Source organism: Manis pentadactyla, chromosome 3 (assembly GCF_030020395.1).
Source record: "Manis pentadactyla isolate mManPen7 chromosome 3, mManPen7.hap1, whole genome shotgun sequence".
In the NCBI taxonomy this organism is placed as follows: domain Eukaryota; kingdom Metazoa; phylum Chordata; class Mammalia; order Pholidota; family Manidae; genus Manis; species Manis pentadactyla.
The window spans coordinates 162,291,524-162,310,718 of NC_080021.1; the positions used below are offsets into that span (position 1 = coordinate 162,291,524).

Genomic DNA, 19,195 nt, shown 5'->3' on the forward strand with positions numbered 1-19,195 from the left:
CAGCTTTTTTTATTATAACTTCTTGAGACACCATTGCTAGTGAAGAATTAGATCCCACCAGCATATTTTGGTAAAATCAATAATAATCATCTATCCCTTACAAAATGTCAACAACACAGCCATTAAAAAGAATTGCCTAAAAACAAAAATCCTGAGAACCATCTGGAAAAGATATAATGATGTGCAAAATTCCTTTCATCCTGTACGTAATTATTCATGTAAAGTAGGGTTTATAGAAGAGTTGAAAGATAAACTTTCTTATTGCCTACTCACTTTAACAGCAATTATTTTCCATCAAACTTTTCAAATAACTGTTATTTGAAAAATTTTTTAAAAAATAAAAAGCAATACAACTATTATTACAAATTATTTTTAAAGTTAACAATCTATGTTCCTAAGAAAGGATAAAGTGATACAAGATACACAAATATAAACATATATCTTTTTAAGGCAATATACATAATAGAGTGAGTAAATCATTTCTAATTTGTTTTTCTATTTGAATATGTATTTCCTTAGACTCTGTAGATCTTAATATTATGTAGTGTCAGGTGTATCAAATCGGTTAGAGGATTATCAGTCTTTTTTAATTTGCATGTCTTGTGTTCTGCACTAGTCAATCAAAATGAAAAACTCTCTACTGACAAAAAGGAAATCCTCATAAGACGGCCTTGTAAATTTGCAATAAGATTTGCAAAACCACTAGAATATCTATCATTTTTATTGATTCTGATGACAGGTTCTTATATGTCAAATTATAAAACTATTTCATATGCATTATCATTATTCATAATATATTGAGTTGTTCATGTAACAGCAAGGACTCATTTGTGATTCTTTTTAAAAAGCTAATTTGGTTTTCACTACATTGCTACCTTTGGACCTCCTATTCTGTGAAAATGTGCTCAACACCATTTGAAACTTTTACTTTAATAAAATAAAGAGTAGACAAGTTTTTGATGTGGCTATAAAAAGTCCATTCTGTTCCTAGGTGTCTAAGTATGCATATTTGTGGGCAAAAAAAAGTCAATTTTGTAAACCATGCAAACTGTAATACTGAAGCATGTCACATTTCTTTTAATAAGATGTCTCATTTTAAGAATTATCTTCTATAATAATACTTATTAGCCTGCCTGGAATTCAAAGCAGAGATACAAAACTGCATTAATTTACATGCTTCAGTTTTTAAAAGAAAGAGAATAAGCTATAATGACTAATGGATTAAGCAATGAAATCCTAATACTTCTCACATGAATAATCATGTTTGAGAAAGAGGAAGAATATGAATTTTATCATCAAAAAGACCCTGAAAGATTTCAAGTTTCTATATGAAAGGAAATTCACCTTTTAAAAAGAGTGAATTTCATGTTTTCTGGTAGGTCTAAAAGTTAGGCCAATAGAGCATCCTCTTTACAAAATTCAATGTGTTTATATTTTACAAACCTATTGCATATGTCACTATATCAAAAATCACACATAAAATAAAGTAAAAAATCTAATAAGTCCATAAAACTGTTCGAGGAAAATGTTTAATAGACTAATTATAGAAACTTATTAATAAAGAGCAAACAACAGTATTATAAGCCACCAAACTCTCCATCAAAAACAATCTACCATAAAATACTTTACATAAAACAATCTTCCCTGGACACAATAAATTCCCACTGTGATAAACAGAGCTATGCTTTAGGTTAACAGTTCCAAAAAAAAAATTGAACCTGAGGAAACAAAATACAATTTAGGATTGCAAATGTGATTATTCCATTGTTCCTAAATTTGTCCAAATACAGATTTTCTGTGAATGTTCCAAATTTCCAAATACATTGCTTGCAGAGTTAATAACAAACTAATCACAAGAGCTGAGCTTTCCTGTGAGCAGGTACAAATACATGAAATAAAGGCTTGTTTGTTATCAAAGTTAAAACCTGTGTGCTTAAAATCATAAAAGTTTGATCTTTTGCTTTCTCTCTAATTTGCTAAGCCTCTTCTGATTATTTTGTAGTTCTCAGCCTGAACTTCATAAATCTTTATAAGTTTATTGCTTTACAAGTCTTATAAGTCATTAGACAGGACCTAATCTAACTTCTTTCATCTCTTTTTCTAATGGAGGTCTCCTAACTTCTGTGGAAGTCTTTCAGTTTCAGAACTGAGACAATGGGATCTGTTATTCGGGCCAAGTTTGAAACTTCCATAGTTCACCATTGAACTTGAACTCCCAATGTTAGGCACTTGCTAGCATGGAGACTACTTACCACTAAACATATTAATTATCAGTTTGTTCCTTGGTGTGGTTAAAGCTTCTAATACCTCCTAGGGCAAAAAGGGCAGAAAGTAAGAAAGAGAGACACCTACTTGACTGCATGGTTCTAGCTGATATTTCAGCTGTAGAAGCACCCAGGCCTTGAGGAGAGCGTGCAGCCAGACGGAAATAATACAAGCTGTTTGGTTTCAGTCCTTGCAGTCTGTAAGATGTCCCTGGCTCAATGGCAATTCGTTGCTGTGGATAAGTAACCAGAGGACTTCATCATCTTCATTAATATTCATGCAAACATTTTTATCACACTGCCTAGAACCTCAGACTTCTGTCATCAGGCCTATAATGTCATCAAAATATCACAAACAGAATCAACAGTGTCAGGGACCCGACTATGGGATTTATACAATGAACCTATCAATTTTTAAAGGCAAATTTCTACAGCAAATAAGGCAACCAGAGGAAGAGAAGTCAGAGATCTTTCTAATGAAGACACAGTTATCCAAATACATCAGATAAGAGGGAGATGGAGAGGCCACCCCCCACCGTGTTCTACCTTAAGGCACATGTGTTGCTGTGACACAGCCCACAATAGAAAATGACACCTGCCCCAAGGGGAGAACATCCCCAACATGTGCAATTTCTAGTGAAGCTCATCTTCCATGACCTTCTGCAATCTAAATAAGGGCAAAGAAATATGGCTAGAAGTAGCAATGGAAACCAGTATACCATTTACAAGAGATTGCTATAAGAGATCTGAAATTGCAATGATCTGATGTTAGTTACTAGAACACTGGATAATTTATACGCAACTGTATCATTAGTCTAGGATGATTTAAAATAATTCTAAAACTTTCTTTTCTTTGTGAGTAGAGAGCACACAGCTAGGAAAAAACCACAAACTTTTCTATAAATTTTAACATCATAAAGGGCTTTTGAAATAAGGTTTCTTTACTTGAATGTTATGACTCTTACTTTTTGTGCTTGAAATCTGCCTTTGCACTTCAGCAAAAATGTAGCCATCTATAAATACTCACAGGATGAACATTAGCCTGCAGTAAACCTTAAAATAAATTATAATCTGTAATCTAGTAATGACATAAATAATCTTAAGGCTTTTTATCAAGCAGGGTTTGCTGTTCATAAAAACAGAAATCAGTCAAGGGGAATTCAAATATAAAACCAGAGGAAACATCCCTAGGGTGTTCTGGCTCACAAACACAAAAGCTTTCAGAAATTTTTGAGTTACCAAATAAGAAGGAAAAAAAAAAAGGATTCCCTACATAAACAATTGTAAAGTAGCGTAGGTGTGCCAACATTCAAGCACCCATAGTATACTCAAAAGACTGCCTCTCTCCTTTACTGATTTTATTTTGTTTTTTAGTTAGGTAGTGGTAAGGGTTTAGAAATAAAGTAATGCTATATATGTCTTAGTAAGAACAACAAGAGTTATAGCATGAGTAAGTTAAGTTATATCAGCATTTCTACTATGTCACTTTTGGGGTGCTTAATTTATATTGGCTTTGATTGCTAACTAAAAGCACTGCATTTAGATCCTGGTCTCCGGAGACTCTGCTCAATTCAAACACATGAAATAAAATAGAAGTCACATGAATTTATTATAGTATTCAAAATGATACACCACAAATTAATTGATAACAGTTCATTTAGTATGCAACTTTTTACAAATGTAGCCTTTCAGAACTTAGGAGCTGTTTAACTTTGTTAAGATCTTTTTAAGATAAAGAATGCTAACGGGTATTAAAAATGGCCTGTGTGGGTTGAGTTTTAACATACAGTTTTACTAACGTTTTTGTCCTGATGTTCCTCATTGGATTTCATGGTAACAAAGTAAACATATTCATAACTACCATTTATTTCATTCTGAAAGGGTGAGATGTATCTTCACACCGATTTCCATAATCTGCTCAGAGTGTGTCCAAAAGGCAGTGTAACTCACAGTTAAAAACACAGATTCTGGAACCTAACTGCCTAGACTCAAATCTCGGTTCCACTATTCAGTAGTGTGAGGCTTCGGGCAAATTATTTAACTTTGTATTGCCTCCATGTTCTTATATGTGAAATGGATTAATAATAGAGGATAACTCATCGCACTGCTGTGAGAATTGAGTAAATATATGTGAAACCCTTAAAACAATGCCTATTAATATGTGTCTTAGTTATATTGGTTTTTGTTTCTCTTTTCAGTAACTACCAATAATTTCCAGCCTTCTTCAGTCTACTTGATGCTTCATTTGCTATAGCACACTCAAACACTACATTTATTCACATTCATATCAAACAATTCTCAGCACACAAATATACACTTGCTATGCAACAACTTTTTCTGAAACCAGTTTGGACAAATTCATCAATTTAAAGCGTTGGAGCTCATTTAGTTATGTGTTGGTGATTTAGGGACTATAATATAGAAGATAAATAAATAAAGTCTTCAAATCTCATGGGATATAGTCTTTTCCAACTTGATACTTTCAGAAGAAATTTGAAAAACTGAATAGAAGAGTTCCAACAGGAACAATAGCTATTTTTTGTTTTGTTTTGTTTTGGTACCCCTGTCCACCACCAAAGACTTCAAATCACCATTCTGAATTTTTGGTCATTTGTTCCACTTCTGATGAATAAATATCTCCCACCAAGCTCCTCTAGAGATACCTGACCTTTTAATAGGACTTGGATAACTACCCAAAAGTAGAGTAGTGACCCCATGTAGTAAATGATTAAGAGAATGAGAAGTACACTCTTACCTCCTCTCCATGCTCCCCATCCTTATAGACCAGTTCATAGTTGGCGATGGTATCTGAACGTGGTGGTGTCCAAGAAAGCAAAATACTTGTTTCGGATTCAGGTTCTGCTTTGAAGTTTAGTGGCTGCCCTGGTACTAAAAACAGGGAGACGAAGGACTGAGCTCGCCATCACCATGAGTATTCTAACTTCCTCCATTAGAGCAACTGTGGTAAACATTTCAAAATGTGTCCACATGTATGAGCTTAATGGGGAGCTCAGTCCCTTAAATTGTCCAAGTCAACTTGTTTATGTAGAGGCCATTTTTACTCCTTCAAGGTATTAACTGCAATATTATGAAGACTGTCCTTGTCCTTGAGTTAAATAAATAAATATTTGTACAAGATATAGATTACCAATCCACATTGTGAAAGAGGTACAAAAACCCACAACCGTCACTTATAATTACTTCTAATCCCTAAAAGACTTTAAATGACTTAATACACTAGACTGAATATAAATTTAATATTTTCCCTAGTGAGATGGAGCTAAATTACTACACAAATTAGAAAGTTCATAGAATACATTTATACTTAATACTTGAAGCACTACTGAAGTACAACTGATACACAGTGTTATATTGGTTTCAAGTGCACAACACAGTGATTCAACAGTAATCTCCACTATTAAATGCTTACCCCAGGTAGTGTAGTTACTATATGTTAACATAAAAAGATGTTACAGAACCATTGACTATAGTCTCTATGCTTTACTTTCATCCCCATGACTAGTTTTATATATGACTGAGATTTTGTGCCTCTTTATCACCCTCATCCACTCCAACCCCTCCCCATGGTAACCACCAGTCACTTCTTAGTGTCCATAAATCTATTGCTGTTTTGTTTGTTTGTTTTGTTTTGTTTAGATTCTGCATAAGTGAAATTACATGGTATTTGTCTGTCTCTGCATGGTTTATTTCACTTAGCATAATACACTCTAGATCCTTCTTATAAGCAAGCTTTCTTTCTTTTTCATGGATGAATAAAATATGCCATTGTGTATATGTATCACATCTTTTTTACCCATTGATCTACTGATGGACACTTTGGTTGCTTCCATACCTTGGCTATTGTATATAATGCTGCATTAAACATAGGAATGCATATACCCTTTTGAAACAGTGATTTTATTTTCCTTTGCATAAATTCCTTGAAGTAAAATTACTGTGTCATATGGTATTGCTATAATTAGTTTTATTATCAGAAATATAGTAATTTAACAGAGGCCATCTGTAATTCTCGTATTAGTCTCATAACCCATGTAAGACAATTTGGAAGAGCTATAAATCAGATGTAATAAAGAATGGAATATCAATCTAGTTTAAAACACTTCATTTAAATGTTGTATTAGAATAAGTTTTCCCAACGCCTACCTCCTTATTAACACCTAATCCCACTAGGTCCTCCTCCCTCATTCACAAGGCTAATGGACTTCAGGGTATCACTCAGCACAGTTAACTTACATTGTTCCTGGCCAATGTCTGCTCTGAAAGGTTGGTGCCCACACCTCACTGGCCAATAAAACTTTGATCATTGTCTGATACTGTGGCATGTATCAGAGTGATAAAGTTGAACATATGCTCATTTTCCCACATGTAAACTTGAAAATTCTATGTGTAGTTAATAAAAACATGAACAATAATGCTATGCTTAATTCTCTGGAATTAAGAATATTTACAGTTCTTTTAGCAAATGGGTAAAAATACTGAAACTATATAAAACAATATAATTTGTAGCTGATGAAGGATATCAGTTTCTTAATACTTAAAGCACCAATCGCATGAGAAAGAAAGACTTCAGAAATACAAAATGTATTACTTGACTTTCCTTTTGCAGTCATCTTTCTGTAGTATAACTATAAAAATACCTTTTATTTAAGAAGAGGTTCAAGTCTAAATAGATCTACGAGAATGGTTTCTAGGATTCCCAATTATCATTTTATTCCTCTGTCTGCTCTGCTAATTGTTAATGTGTGTGTGCGCCTGTGTACACGTGCAGACACTCATGTTTGGACTGCTGCTAAAGGCCACCAATAACCATTGCCTCACAGTTCAAACTGCATTCATCATCTTTCCTCCCTTATTGCATCATAGCCTTGAGACACTCATTAATTTGATGCCTCTGATAAGGTACTCTGAACATGGTACCTATTTTTTTTTTATGTACCTGCCCAGTGGGTGACCTAACACAGTCACTCAGACTGTAAGACAGCGACAAAAAAAGATAAAAGAGCAAGAACAAGAGAAAAAGGAACAAAGGGAAATAAAAAACAAACAGGCAAATAGTAAAGCAGATAGAAATTGTATGACTTCTAAAAAGAGGCCTGGGTTGACCAGTTCCTGGCCCACTTGAAGGGGTCAGTAACATTCAGTGCCAGGAGACTTCTGCCTTGTAGAATATGGGCCCAGTCTTGCCTGAGCCTCTGAATCTTAAACAGAAGTTGATCATGAATCTTCTGGGTAAAATCTTCCAATTTTTAATAATTGGAAGTTAATTGCATTAATTGAAATTAATTCAAAACAACATAAGGGGAAAAAAATGTGTCTTTAGGCAAAATCCAGCATAAAGACCAGTGCTGTAAAAGATCTTATTATATCTGGCTCTATGCTCATAAATGCTGAGTGCCACCACTCAGACTTTCCTGGGAATTGAGGGGTCACCTATACGTAGTGCTTCCTAAGGGGCATTAAGTTATAGCCAAAACAATCACCATGAAGCTGACGCTTCAAAGGAAAAAAACCAAAAACTGTGAAATTAATGGATTTATTTTTATATTCCCCAAACATGTTAGTCCTAATGATCATAATGTATATATATGAGAAAGCACTTTAGGGGACTCCAAACTGTCATATTTGTGTTCTTTGTACCACTTGGATACACGGGGTACTTCATCGCCTGTCAATTGGATTTTTATGCAAAATATTATGGCTACAGAGGTTCTATTAACATTTATATTTGTACTTTCTCCTTGCTACTTCCCTCTTTCTCTCTCTCTCTGTGTATATATATAATTGTTTTAATGCTTTCAGTCTTTACAACTCAAACTTACTGGCATTCTTTATATTCATGTACCTCTGTTTGTCTATGTCTATTTTATTTAAGAGCTTTTCTTTGTTGTAACATTTCCATTACCAATTAACTGAACATAAATTTTATGGGAAAATGTGAGATTCTGGGATACCCATGGGCAAATAAAAAGCGCCCATCCAGAAACTTAAGTGTAAACATTCTCCAGGAAAGAGAGAGAGGTGATACTATTAACTATAAAGCAAATTTAGAATTTTAATACAGAAAGAGGAAATGAAAATAGAAATAATGGTTTTTCTTTAAAATTAAAGTTAAATTTAAGAAATCCTTATATTCTGTAAAGTGGTGTGTTATCATTATTTCCTTCTTCCTGGTGACTTATTTAATGTCCACAAGGAAATAAAAACGTGAGCTATCAATTCCCTTAAATAAGATTGAGTATTTGAGTAGTACCACCATGATACTCTATAAATATATGAGGGCAACTCAAGGAGGAAGAATGGAGAATGAAAAGGAAATGAAGAAAAATCTGCATTTCATCAGAAATGCTGATATTACAAAAGTTCAATATTTGAGTAAAATTTAGGGAATATCTTTAAAGAGAAAAAGGTTTGCACATATTAAATGGCTAAACAACAATTTCACCTAGCCATACTATAAATATGAAATATTACCAAAGAGATTAGAAAGCCCACTATTGCTAAAATATCTAGTGCTTTAATAAGGTACATGTTTTAAAATGTGGGTATCTAGCATATTGATAATGTTAATAACAACAATAAAAGCAACAGGCAGACTTACAGTGGTGGTAAAACAAAACAAAATGAAATTCAAAACAAGGCGGCTGATTGGTAAGTGCCACAAATTCATCACTGACAAAATAAGTACTTAATACACAAGCACCTGCACAAATCTTACTCTCAACTGCCATTAAATATCAGTAAGAAGTTAAATTTTACTACAGTTGTATTTATGCCCAGAGCTCCTTTACTCATTATTAAAACTCTTTAGAGAAAGCATTTAAATTGGGCTCATAATTTTGGTTAGTGAAAATCAGTCTTTTTCAAGTTTGTTTCTATAGGCCTGTTGACAGAGACCAATGAAATGATTTATAAAACTCTAGAAGCCTAAAGCACAGTCATTAAATGTCATAGCTTTATATTAGAACAACTTTGCAATGCCCAGAATTTGTAGTAAAGTTAGCTTTAAAATGTTTAATGTTGATACTGCCTGCTAGTAACTATATAATTCATTTCCTTCCAAAGATATACACTGTTTAGTTACACACATGTAAATCAGTAGACTTTTTTCAAGAACGTATTAAATACATAGAAGAATTAGAGGTCAGATATATTTTCTAAAGAAAGAAAAAGAGAAATTACTATTTAACAGATTTAGAATGTCTCCAATTAGCCTGAGCATCAAGCAACATTTATTTTAATGCATTAGGTTTAAGATATAATTTATTACATTTCTTTATCAGAGTCTTATTTGTACTTCTTTAATAAAATAGAGTTACCCTATGTTCATATAATTATCAATAAAAGAAAACTGTATGAGAAGACATCTTTTCTGAATGTGTTTTCTAATAGTGGGGATCTTTTTCTAGCAGACTATAAATACTTCCCTTGTTAGTGGCCATGCGGTCCATGTATTTTCAAGGTGAACTAGTTGCAGGTGACTAATGACAGAAGCTAAAGCCACAGAAAATTTGGAAGATTAATCCATACTTTAAGATCACCTTGACAAAATCTTTTCAACTGTACTAATATTCACAATTAAGGGAAAATCTTAGTGACTATAAAATACATAATATTTTGATTTTCTATGTTATTAGAAATACACAAATTTACATCAATCCTCCATTTGTATTAATATGTATGACAGTAACCTTAGATAAGATCAAAAGTGATAGCTTTCTTCTTAAACTCACTTTGTTACTAAATACAGTTTCTTCAGAGTTTGATTGTAAACAAAAATAGGAATATTAGTGCCAAAGAATTAAAGATAGTGAACATTTTTCAGATATAGAAGACATAAAAACTTACATCTCTCTGGATATGAAATTTAAAATATGCTTGAGAAATTCAGACAGAATATTGATCAGTTAAAAAAAAGGCTGAAATTGCTGTGAAAATAACCACATCTTTAAATTTTAAATACAACATCTCTGAAAGAATATTTCATAATAGTTTTATGCTTCTGCCTAGCAATGGTCCTAAGAATTAGAGAGTCAGCAACAAGAAAAGGATCAGCTCGACATTAATTATATCAGAACTGACACCATTGTATTTGACAGGTGTCCACTAACATCAAATGGCCTTTGCTAATTAAGCCTGGAGAACAAATCTTACCATTGTGCTATTTCGGAAGGTTTTTTCAGCCTATAGATCTGGGTAGGCTTAAGTCATTATGCCATTATGTATCTTCTCAATGAATGGGTATTAAAAGTACAAGTATTATGGAAGGTTCTTAGAAATATCTTAATGTAAAGAAAGTCAAATGGAGACTAGGAATAACTATTCTAATACATCAGTGACCCATTCGTGTAGATTTTTCCTAAGTTCAGAGTCCCTGGATCACATTAACTGCCCCCATCACAATACTACTTTCACTGAGTTATGATCGATGTTACATTATATCCCCTGGCAATACAGAAAATCAAATATGGTCTATTTAAACATCAGTTTTTTATCTTTCAATAAACTGCAACTGAAGGCATTGTCTGTCACTGTGTTCTGAATATAAGGATTCTCATAATTCCCAAGGATTCTTATGTTTAGGTTCAATTTAATTCTAGGAACTATTTGGTTTCTTAGATAGCTAAGTCTTTCTTTCATCAGAAAACAAAGTTATGAAGTATTACAGATTTCTATGTTTAAATTTATAGTTAGACTACTTGAAACCAAATTTAGTGATCAACTGTAATAACCTTGTATGAAAAAGGTATCCCTTCCACTTTTTACAGATAAACTTATTTTTTCATATTTAAAAGGTTTATGTACCTTTGTATTTGAATAATCAAATAGCCACCACTATTTTAGAACTATATGTAATTCTTAAGTAAGGACATCCATAAATGATACACCATGTTTCCCGAGTCTATTGAGTACCTATTGGGTACAAAAACATCGTAGACACTAAAACTATCACATTAACAAATTATTAATTTGCAAGATAATGGTGCTTACAAAATATCTAGGGTGCCTAGATTTAAATTCTGATTCCCCACCACTAACCTTATGACTGAAAGCAAGTTCCTGTATCTTAAATCTTCTTTGCTCTTCAATTTACTCATTGCAAATAGGATAGTCCACAGCTATCTAATTGGGTAGCAAGAATTAATACACACAAAGTTCACAGCAGAGCACTTGGTTTATGTTAGTTGTCATTATTATGATGATGATTATATATTATTTACTAAGTTATGTTTCTACCCATTATATAATTTATAGCCCTATTATGTGTTGAAGTATATCCTACAAAAATTAATATGGTGAATTCCTAATCCCCAGAACCTTAAAATGTGACATCATTTGGAAAATAAGGCCCTTGCAGGTGTAATAAGATGAGGTCATTAGGCTGGTCCCTAATCCGTTATGACTGGTGCCCTTATAAAAAGGGGAAATTTTTTTTTTTTTAGGGGGAGCTTTCCATGAATTTTGTGTCTTTTGAACATAATTCATTTTATTCTTTTGACTTACTATTTTATATTAAAGTCCATACAATAAAATGCAAAAATCTTTAGTGTACAGCTCAATGAATTTTGACATATGTGCAGATTCATGTAACTCATGTATCATCCAGATAAAGATATTAACATTCTGATTTTTGTCCCCTTTCACAACGGGGAAACTTGGACACAGAGAGACACACATGGAGAGAAAGCCATGTGACAACGAAAGCAAAGATCAGGGTGATGCATCCAGAAGCCAGGGAACACCCAAGACTGCCAACAAACCACTGGAAGCTTGGAGCGAGGCCCGATCCTCCCTCCAACTCGTGGAAAAAACCAATCCTGATGACATCGTGATCTCAGACTTCCAGCCTCCAAAACTGATACACAATAAATTGCTATTGTTTAAGTCACCTAGTACGGGCTATTTTGTTATGGCAGCCCTAGAACACCAATACAACCCCTAACCTCTATTCAGATAGATGAATAGTAACTTACCCAAGGTTATAGACCTAACAGTGGTAGACTGGGATTTAAACCCTGAGTATATTATTCTAAGACCAGGGTTTTAAGAAAATATTACAGCTGAAAATCAGAAAAACTAAAAGTGGAGTATAGGTATATAATTTACATGCTTCTTTATATCTTTTAGTGGTTTGGAGCTGCTAAAAAAGTTAAAAAAAAAAGAAATCTCATAATGGCCACTTTTACTCAAGAAGAACAAGATTCATAAGATTTCTAATGAGACAGTTATGGAAAATGTAATCTACAATACTTTTCTGCATATTAACTTAGTAAATAAACATAAAACTACAAAAACCAAATAGGGAAGACATATGGATAGTTTGGGGTATAATTTAGGTAAATATATATTTATTTATAGGTAATCTTTCATACTATTAGAGAAAATAATAAATCTATGAACAAACCAGGAAGAACCAAATAAATAGTATGAAAATAAACTAAAGCCAGGCAAGCTGTAAATATGTTCTGAGACTTCTAATAGCTGGAGCAAATAGGTAAACATACTCAGTCCTATGATATATAGAACTCAAGACATGAAAACAAGTCAGGGGGTGGTTAACATAGATTTACCTGATTCTGACACCTGAGAAAATTCATTAACTAATTCCCAAGGTTACTAATGAATTACACCTATAGATTATAGATATTATTTCCAATAATGTAGTTCTTCTGTAGAGTCTCCAAACAAACCAGGGCATATTGCCAAAATACTCAGATTAAAGCAAGTTTAAAAGGTGCCACCACAAAAAGCAGTGAAATGCAAGCTCTCAGAGGTTCAAGAACAAATGTTAGAAGAAAGTTCTGATATCCTCTGATGAAAACAAAACCACTGGCAGGCTTGAACTTTTCTTCATAAAATAGTTTGCCATCTACTCTAATATCCAGTAAAATGGGTGAATCAGGCCCCAAAATTGATCTTAGATCTTGGTAACTAGGTTTCTTCACTCTTGAGACCATGTAAATAAAAATAAAAATAAAAAAGCTATTAAGAGAATATTTTCAAGCAAGTAGATTCCTAGCAAACATAAGCCGTTAGATATCCCACATCGCCAGAGAAATGGTTTTATTTTTAACTTCATTTTGGATCATCCAATCTTTCACAAATTAAATTAATTTTTTGAGACCATTCTGTTGGAGTTACTACTGTAAAGAAGCACAATTCTTCTGCACGGAGGATGTATTCATCCATCTCATGCAAAAAAGGTCTTTAAGTCATTTGGGTACAGAAAATTAAAAAGCAAGGATGGTAAATGTATTACTTAAAAACTTTCCAGATGCTTTACCTTAAACCCTCACTTAGAAACTCAACCTGAGAAATTAAAATGTATACTAGCTTTGTCGCTTTTGCCCTTCCTCCTCCCCACTCCAGAACCAGACTTACCTCCTGTCTGGGTGATGACTTGTATGTCACTAGAAAGAGGACCATCTCCGATGGAGGTAAAAGCCAGGACTTTGACAGAGTACGTTTTCTGGGGAACTAAGTTGCCAATAGTAGTGATTTGGCTGTCAGCTACATTGTGTTTCATCCAGTTGTTGACATGCTGAGTTGGATCCATAGTATAGTAAACTCTGTATCCTTGGATCTGCCCATTGGGCTCCTCAGGTTCCTTCCACTGCACCAGGATGGTGGTTGAACTCAGCATCCGTGCCTGGACATCCCGCGGGGCGCTGGACGGGGCTTGCTCCGAGGTCTGTGTCAGCACAGGCTCGCTGGGGGGGCCGCGCCCAATGTTGTTGACAGCCACAACCCTGAACTCGTAATCTGAGTAGGGGCTGAGCCCCGCGACGCTGTAGCGTGTGGTTGCCACCCCATCGATTTCCTTGTAAGGTTCCTCCGAATTTTTAGGTTTATGCTGGATGATGTAGTAGGAGACAGGCTCAGGGTTCCCGGAGTCCCACGTCAGCGTAATGCTGGTCGCCGTGCTCTCGGTCACTACGGGGCTCCCTGGAGGCCTGGGTAAGGCTTGCGGGGGAGAAAAAAGGGACAGCGACTCCCATCAGCTCCAGGTTGCTACAGGAAGCCAGAGACTCTACTGTGGAAATGGCTGAGTCGCGCAACTACAGAAGATTTGGTTTGATGGAAGCACAGCACAGGACAGACCTCTAAGTGGTCGGAAAGTACAGGACGACACGCGAAGGTGACAAATCCTGCTCTCCCAGAGAGTAGAATATGGTTGTGCTTTGGGGCTTGTATCCGATTCCACCACTTACTACCTATCTGTTCCCCGATGCACTGCATAACCTCTCCTGTTTTAGTTTTCTCATTTGTAAAATGGGGAAAACTATTCCTGGAACTGTTCTATGCAGTTGGGTAACTATTTCATGGGTTTACTGTGAAGATTAATGAGCTAATCCAGTAATGGTTTTAGAAATGTACCCAACACACTCAGAAACATTAATTACACCAAACGCTTAGCCAATTAGCCCTTGCTTCAAGAAGTAAATGCTGTAACTAAATACCAATCAACCTTGAAAACACCCAAATTTAGAATATATTGAAATGGTATCAAAGTGCTATGGAAGAATAATACTCATACTGTTTTCCAGTTCAAAACACAGGTAACATTATTATAAATAATCTAACCAAAAATGTACAGTAAGAATAGTAATTTCAAATCAACTAATTTCAAATTCATCTTTTTTTACTTAATGTTCAAAAAATGCTGAAGGAACCAAATTAAAGTGTATTCACAAATCACTTTTTAATGTATTTTACTTTCACAATGTATTCTGATATTTCGTACTTTTAACGTATTTTATTTTCATAATTTTCTATATTCATCACCACTAATATCTGAAATTGTAGCTACATGACAAATACTTGCAATTAAATCCATCTTTTAGAGCCCCAGTTCTTTCATTGTAGCAGAAGAATACAACTCAGAATGCTACTGATTAAGAAGACAAATCATTCACACTAGTGACCTCACCCTGGACAATGATTTTGAAAGCTAGTATTGTAAGGGAAGAGAGGAGAATTCCACTAGGTGACTTTTAAAGAAAATCCAGAAAGTTATACAATCAGCCCTTTAGTACCCTGCTATCCTTGTCGACACAAAGGCAGAATACTCCCTAGAACGGCAGTTTTTCAAAAGTACTGAACTTGTACTCCATTGCTGTGTCCCCAGCGCCTGAACACTGCCAGGTGATGCAAACCAAGTGAGTGTCTCACTGGATGAGTCAGTACAAATCTCTTCATGCTCTGAAAGTTGCTCTTTCTTGTTTTGATCCACATTTTTTTGCTTTCAAGGTTCACCCTTCTGTTTTATTTATTCATGTATTTTTGAGGAGGAGAGGGTAGGGAAGTAGCAATTGTCAGGAAACAAAGATAAGTTGAACATGGTATTGGTTTAATGGGATTCTTGGTTTTGAATTCTTAAAGGTCTTTGGTAAATCTCCAAATATTTAAAGCTAAAACAAAATATTTAAAGTCTGAACAATTGCTTCAGACATTTGCAGAAACTGTTGCCCTCAGTCTGACGCATTTTGCAAATGTGTTCTAGAATTCCATAAATACTGGTAAAAACAATTGGTACCCCTATAAACTAATTTTTTTTCTTTGAGTCAAAAACATCTGTGAGATATATAGCTTTTGGTTATATTTTATATACATATTTCAAGAAAAAATTATTTCTTGACCACTTCATCCATCTGAAGTGAGAGAGAAAGCTAAAACAGAACACAGTGCCCCTTGCATTTTGGTTTTTAATGGTAGGATCCATCAACATTTTAAGACATCTATTATTCGACCATGTTGATTTCAACTCTTGCTTTCTCTTTTATTTTCCTTTGTCTTCAGGGGTTTTGCACATTTATTAACATTTACTTGTATTTTTCTATCATGTGAGTCTTTTAAAGGTTTAACAGGAAACCTGTACACATCAGTCCTACCATAATGGTTGACCAAGTCTAGTGTTCCTCATTCCATCTGGTTAGTGGCTGGGCCCAGCCTGTTGTTAAATATTTTGATGATTATTGCTACTTAGGCTGCTTATCCTTTTAAGAGAGAATCTGTCTCCCTAGATATGTGTATCGAATATAACATGGATATGATTAAACTAACATCTGAAACACTGAATGATGAATTGATTCATTTTATAATTCACTAATGAAGGATAGTCTTTGTAGAGGCATTAGCCAGGGGACCTGAGTGTACCCAGACCCTCAAAGCATGGGTCAGTGAGCATACCTTTGACAGTGATCTGTGCTATTGCTTCAATGACACCCAATGTCGACATAGCAACACAGGTGTAGTTTGCTGACTGTCTTACATCATTCAGTTCTAGGACATTTCTTCCTATTGGCATGTCATCTTCAGGTGTCAGATCTTCTGCCCCCAACATCCATTTCACATAAGGCATTGGTGACCCCACGGCCACACAGGTGATATTAACACTTCCACCTGGCATGATTTCATGATTAGTGGGTGGGATAGAGAATCTTGGTGGGACACGACGAACTGGAACAAAACACAAAGGAAAATGATAAAATATACAAGGCAAGCAAGAAGTGGCTTATTGAACATATGACATGCACTGTACAGACACAATTAAACAAGTGAAACATATTGCAGATTGTCCAAAACACCAAACAAAGAAAAACTGTGGATAATACAGACCATACAAGTATGGTATGTGTATACACAGAAAAAAATTATTTAGTTTAGTCACTGATATCTTAGACATATCTTAGACATCATACAAAAGTTGATTCAAACCTATAAGGGCCCCACAAAAACAAAACAAAAAAAAACTATCTACAAACTAACAATACACAAACATCATGCATAAGATAAACACAAAAACATATACATGTGTGCATATAACCATGATTCTATGCATGCATGTATATGCAGAAAAGGGGACTGGAAGGCCAGCAGCAGGTTTAAGTTGAGTATCAAAACCACCTTCAGCATTGTGCACTTCCAGTTGATGTGAATATATGTGGGGACCACACTGTCACATTCCAGCCCTGGAAACATCATCTAGAGTACACTGAAAGTGCAATTTATTTGCTTTCAGACTCAGAGTAGATGTAGCCTCAAGACCTCACACTAAACACTGGAACAAACACAGAAATATATATATATATATATATACATACTGATTTACAATCACGGAAGAAGAAACAAAGCCAATGCCAGTATAGATACTGCATTGGGTCATGCAAGGCATGCACAAGATGAAGTCTCAAGGCCCATGCTTAGGACAGTGGGAGAATGGCTGGGGTCCAAGACAATGACAGCAGGAGAAATAACAGAATTGTTGAACTAAACAGGAAGGAAGGAGGTAAAAAAAAGGACAGTGATTGAGACAGGGGTTTAGGGACTGACATGGTTCAAAGTAGGAAGATAGTTGAGGAAGTTAGGTTGTCAAAGGTGAGGACTGCAAATTTAGGGAGGGGGTAGGGTATTTCACATTCAGGATTCCATTCAGTCCATATCTAAGGCAAAACAACATAGATGACAACAACAAAATCCAGCAAGAGGCTTTTGTTTTATGCCTACATTCATACTGAGGGGCACTGGATCTAACACGTACAGTGGGACATGACATTAAGAGAAGAGGTCCCTATTAAAGCAACATAACACAGAAAAATTCACCAAGCAATTACAGTTCAGTGTTCCTGCTTCAGATAATGTGCATGTTTAAGTATGTTTAAGTACCTATGTCTTGGTCATGGTACAAGGAGAGGGTAAGAGACAAATAGGTTTCATCTTGGGCTTTTATTAGCAGAACATTACACCACAAGTGTTTTAGACCAAAAGGTAATATCGTTAGGAGCATATCTTAAATACGGATAATAAAGCAATTTCTAAAAATTATAAATAAGTTAATAATTAAACCACCTCATAACCCCAGTGAGATGACAAGTAAATCATTCTGCCTGTAAACTTTTTGGCTGTACTTAAAGTTGAGATAAACCTCGATTAGTTCGAGAGGGCTTGCTGTGATGGCCTCATGGGTGAATGACAGGCATAGGAGAAGTAAAGAGAGCGCTAAGCATGCCTCCTGCAGCCAATTCACAGGTTACACAAAGCAAGAAGGAGCCAGTATAGACTCTGAGGTGTCAAAGAACATATCAGAAAAACGGAGGAGAGTTTAGTCTTCATGCTTGGGATTAGGGGAACAACTACAAAAAGTCATTCTATGGGCAGCAGGCATCCTTGTGAGATGGAAATTAAAGGTGGGGCGGGAGACAGGGAAGAGTGGAGAAGGAAGGAAAGCAGGAACACTGACCAAGTTCGCTGGACCTGAAGAGTTAAGTGTTACCCGTTACCATGCACCCAGGCATAGTCTCTCCCATCATGCACCACGGTTAGCCCCACCAGCAAGCTCAGGAAGCCATGGCCAGGGCATTCTCTGCTAAAACATACCATTAACCAAAAGAAGACCACAATGCAGCTACATTCATTTCATTTGTATTCTTTGTTATTGGTTTAATTAATAGTTTTGTAAGGTGGGTAAAAAGTAAAAACACACCAACCTTCTCGCAGCTCTGAGGGATGTAGGGGGTTTGATGCAGAACACAATGAAATGAGGAAAGGAGAAAAACAAGGGAAACACAGAGAGAGTAAAAAAGGCCATATCAAGGCTTTCAACTGCTACTTGAACATCTTTATTTGCTCTAAATTCTGCCTACTTCAGCTGAAAAAGTTAACAATACCTTACAGACTAACATGGTCTTAGAAAAAATAGCTAGCGTCATTTTGAAATTTTCCCACTGAAGAAGGTATGCATGCCTCATGCAGCCAAAGAGGTCACCATCGTGAGAAAGAGGATCAAGGGGCTTTCAAAGAATTTGGAGAAGAAATGGTTTTCTTCATATTCTCCCACCCCAGACTCCAGAGAAAGATGGGAGAGAAAAACATCCCCACAGAAACAAAATTATCTCGAACAAAAATTTCAAAAT

The 19,195-nt window shown here is 35.2% G+C and overlaps 1 protein-coding gene across 26 annotated transcripts in view; it reads right to left on the reverse strand.

Annotated features, from left to right (window-relative positions):
- The window catches only part of PTPRD (protein tyrosine phosphatase receptor type D), a 1,529,902-nt gene that overhangs the window by 165,639 nt on the left and 1,345,068 nt on the right, over positions 1-19,195 (reverse strand). For all 26 annotated transcript variants that reach the window (XM_057498672.1, XM_057498671.1, XM_057498666.1 and 23 more), the window contains 4 exons: positions 16,473-16,742; positions 13,665-14,246; positions 5,020-5,153; positions 2,353-2,497 (listed from right to left, as the gene is read on the reverse strand). In XM_057498672.1, the coding sequence (XP_057354655.1) occupies positions 2,353-2,497; positions 5,020-5,153; positions 13,665-14,246; positions 16,473-16,742 (1,131 nt within the window). The remainder of the gene's footprint in view (positions 1-2,352; positions 2,498-5,019; positions 5,154-13,664; positions 14,247-16,472; positions 16,743-19,195) is intronic.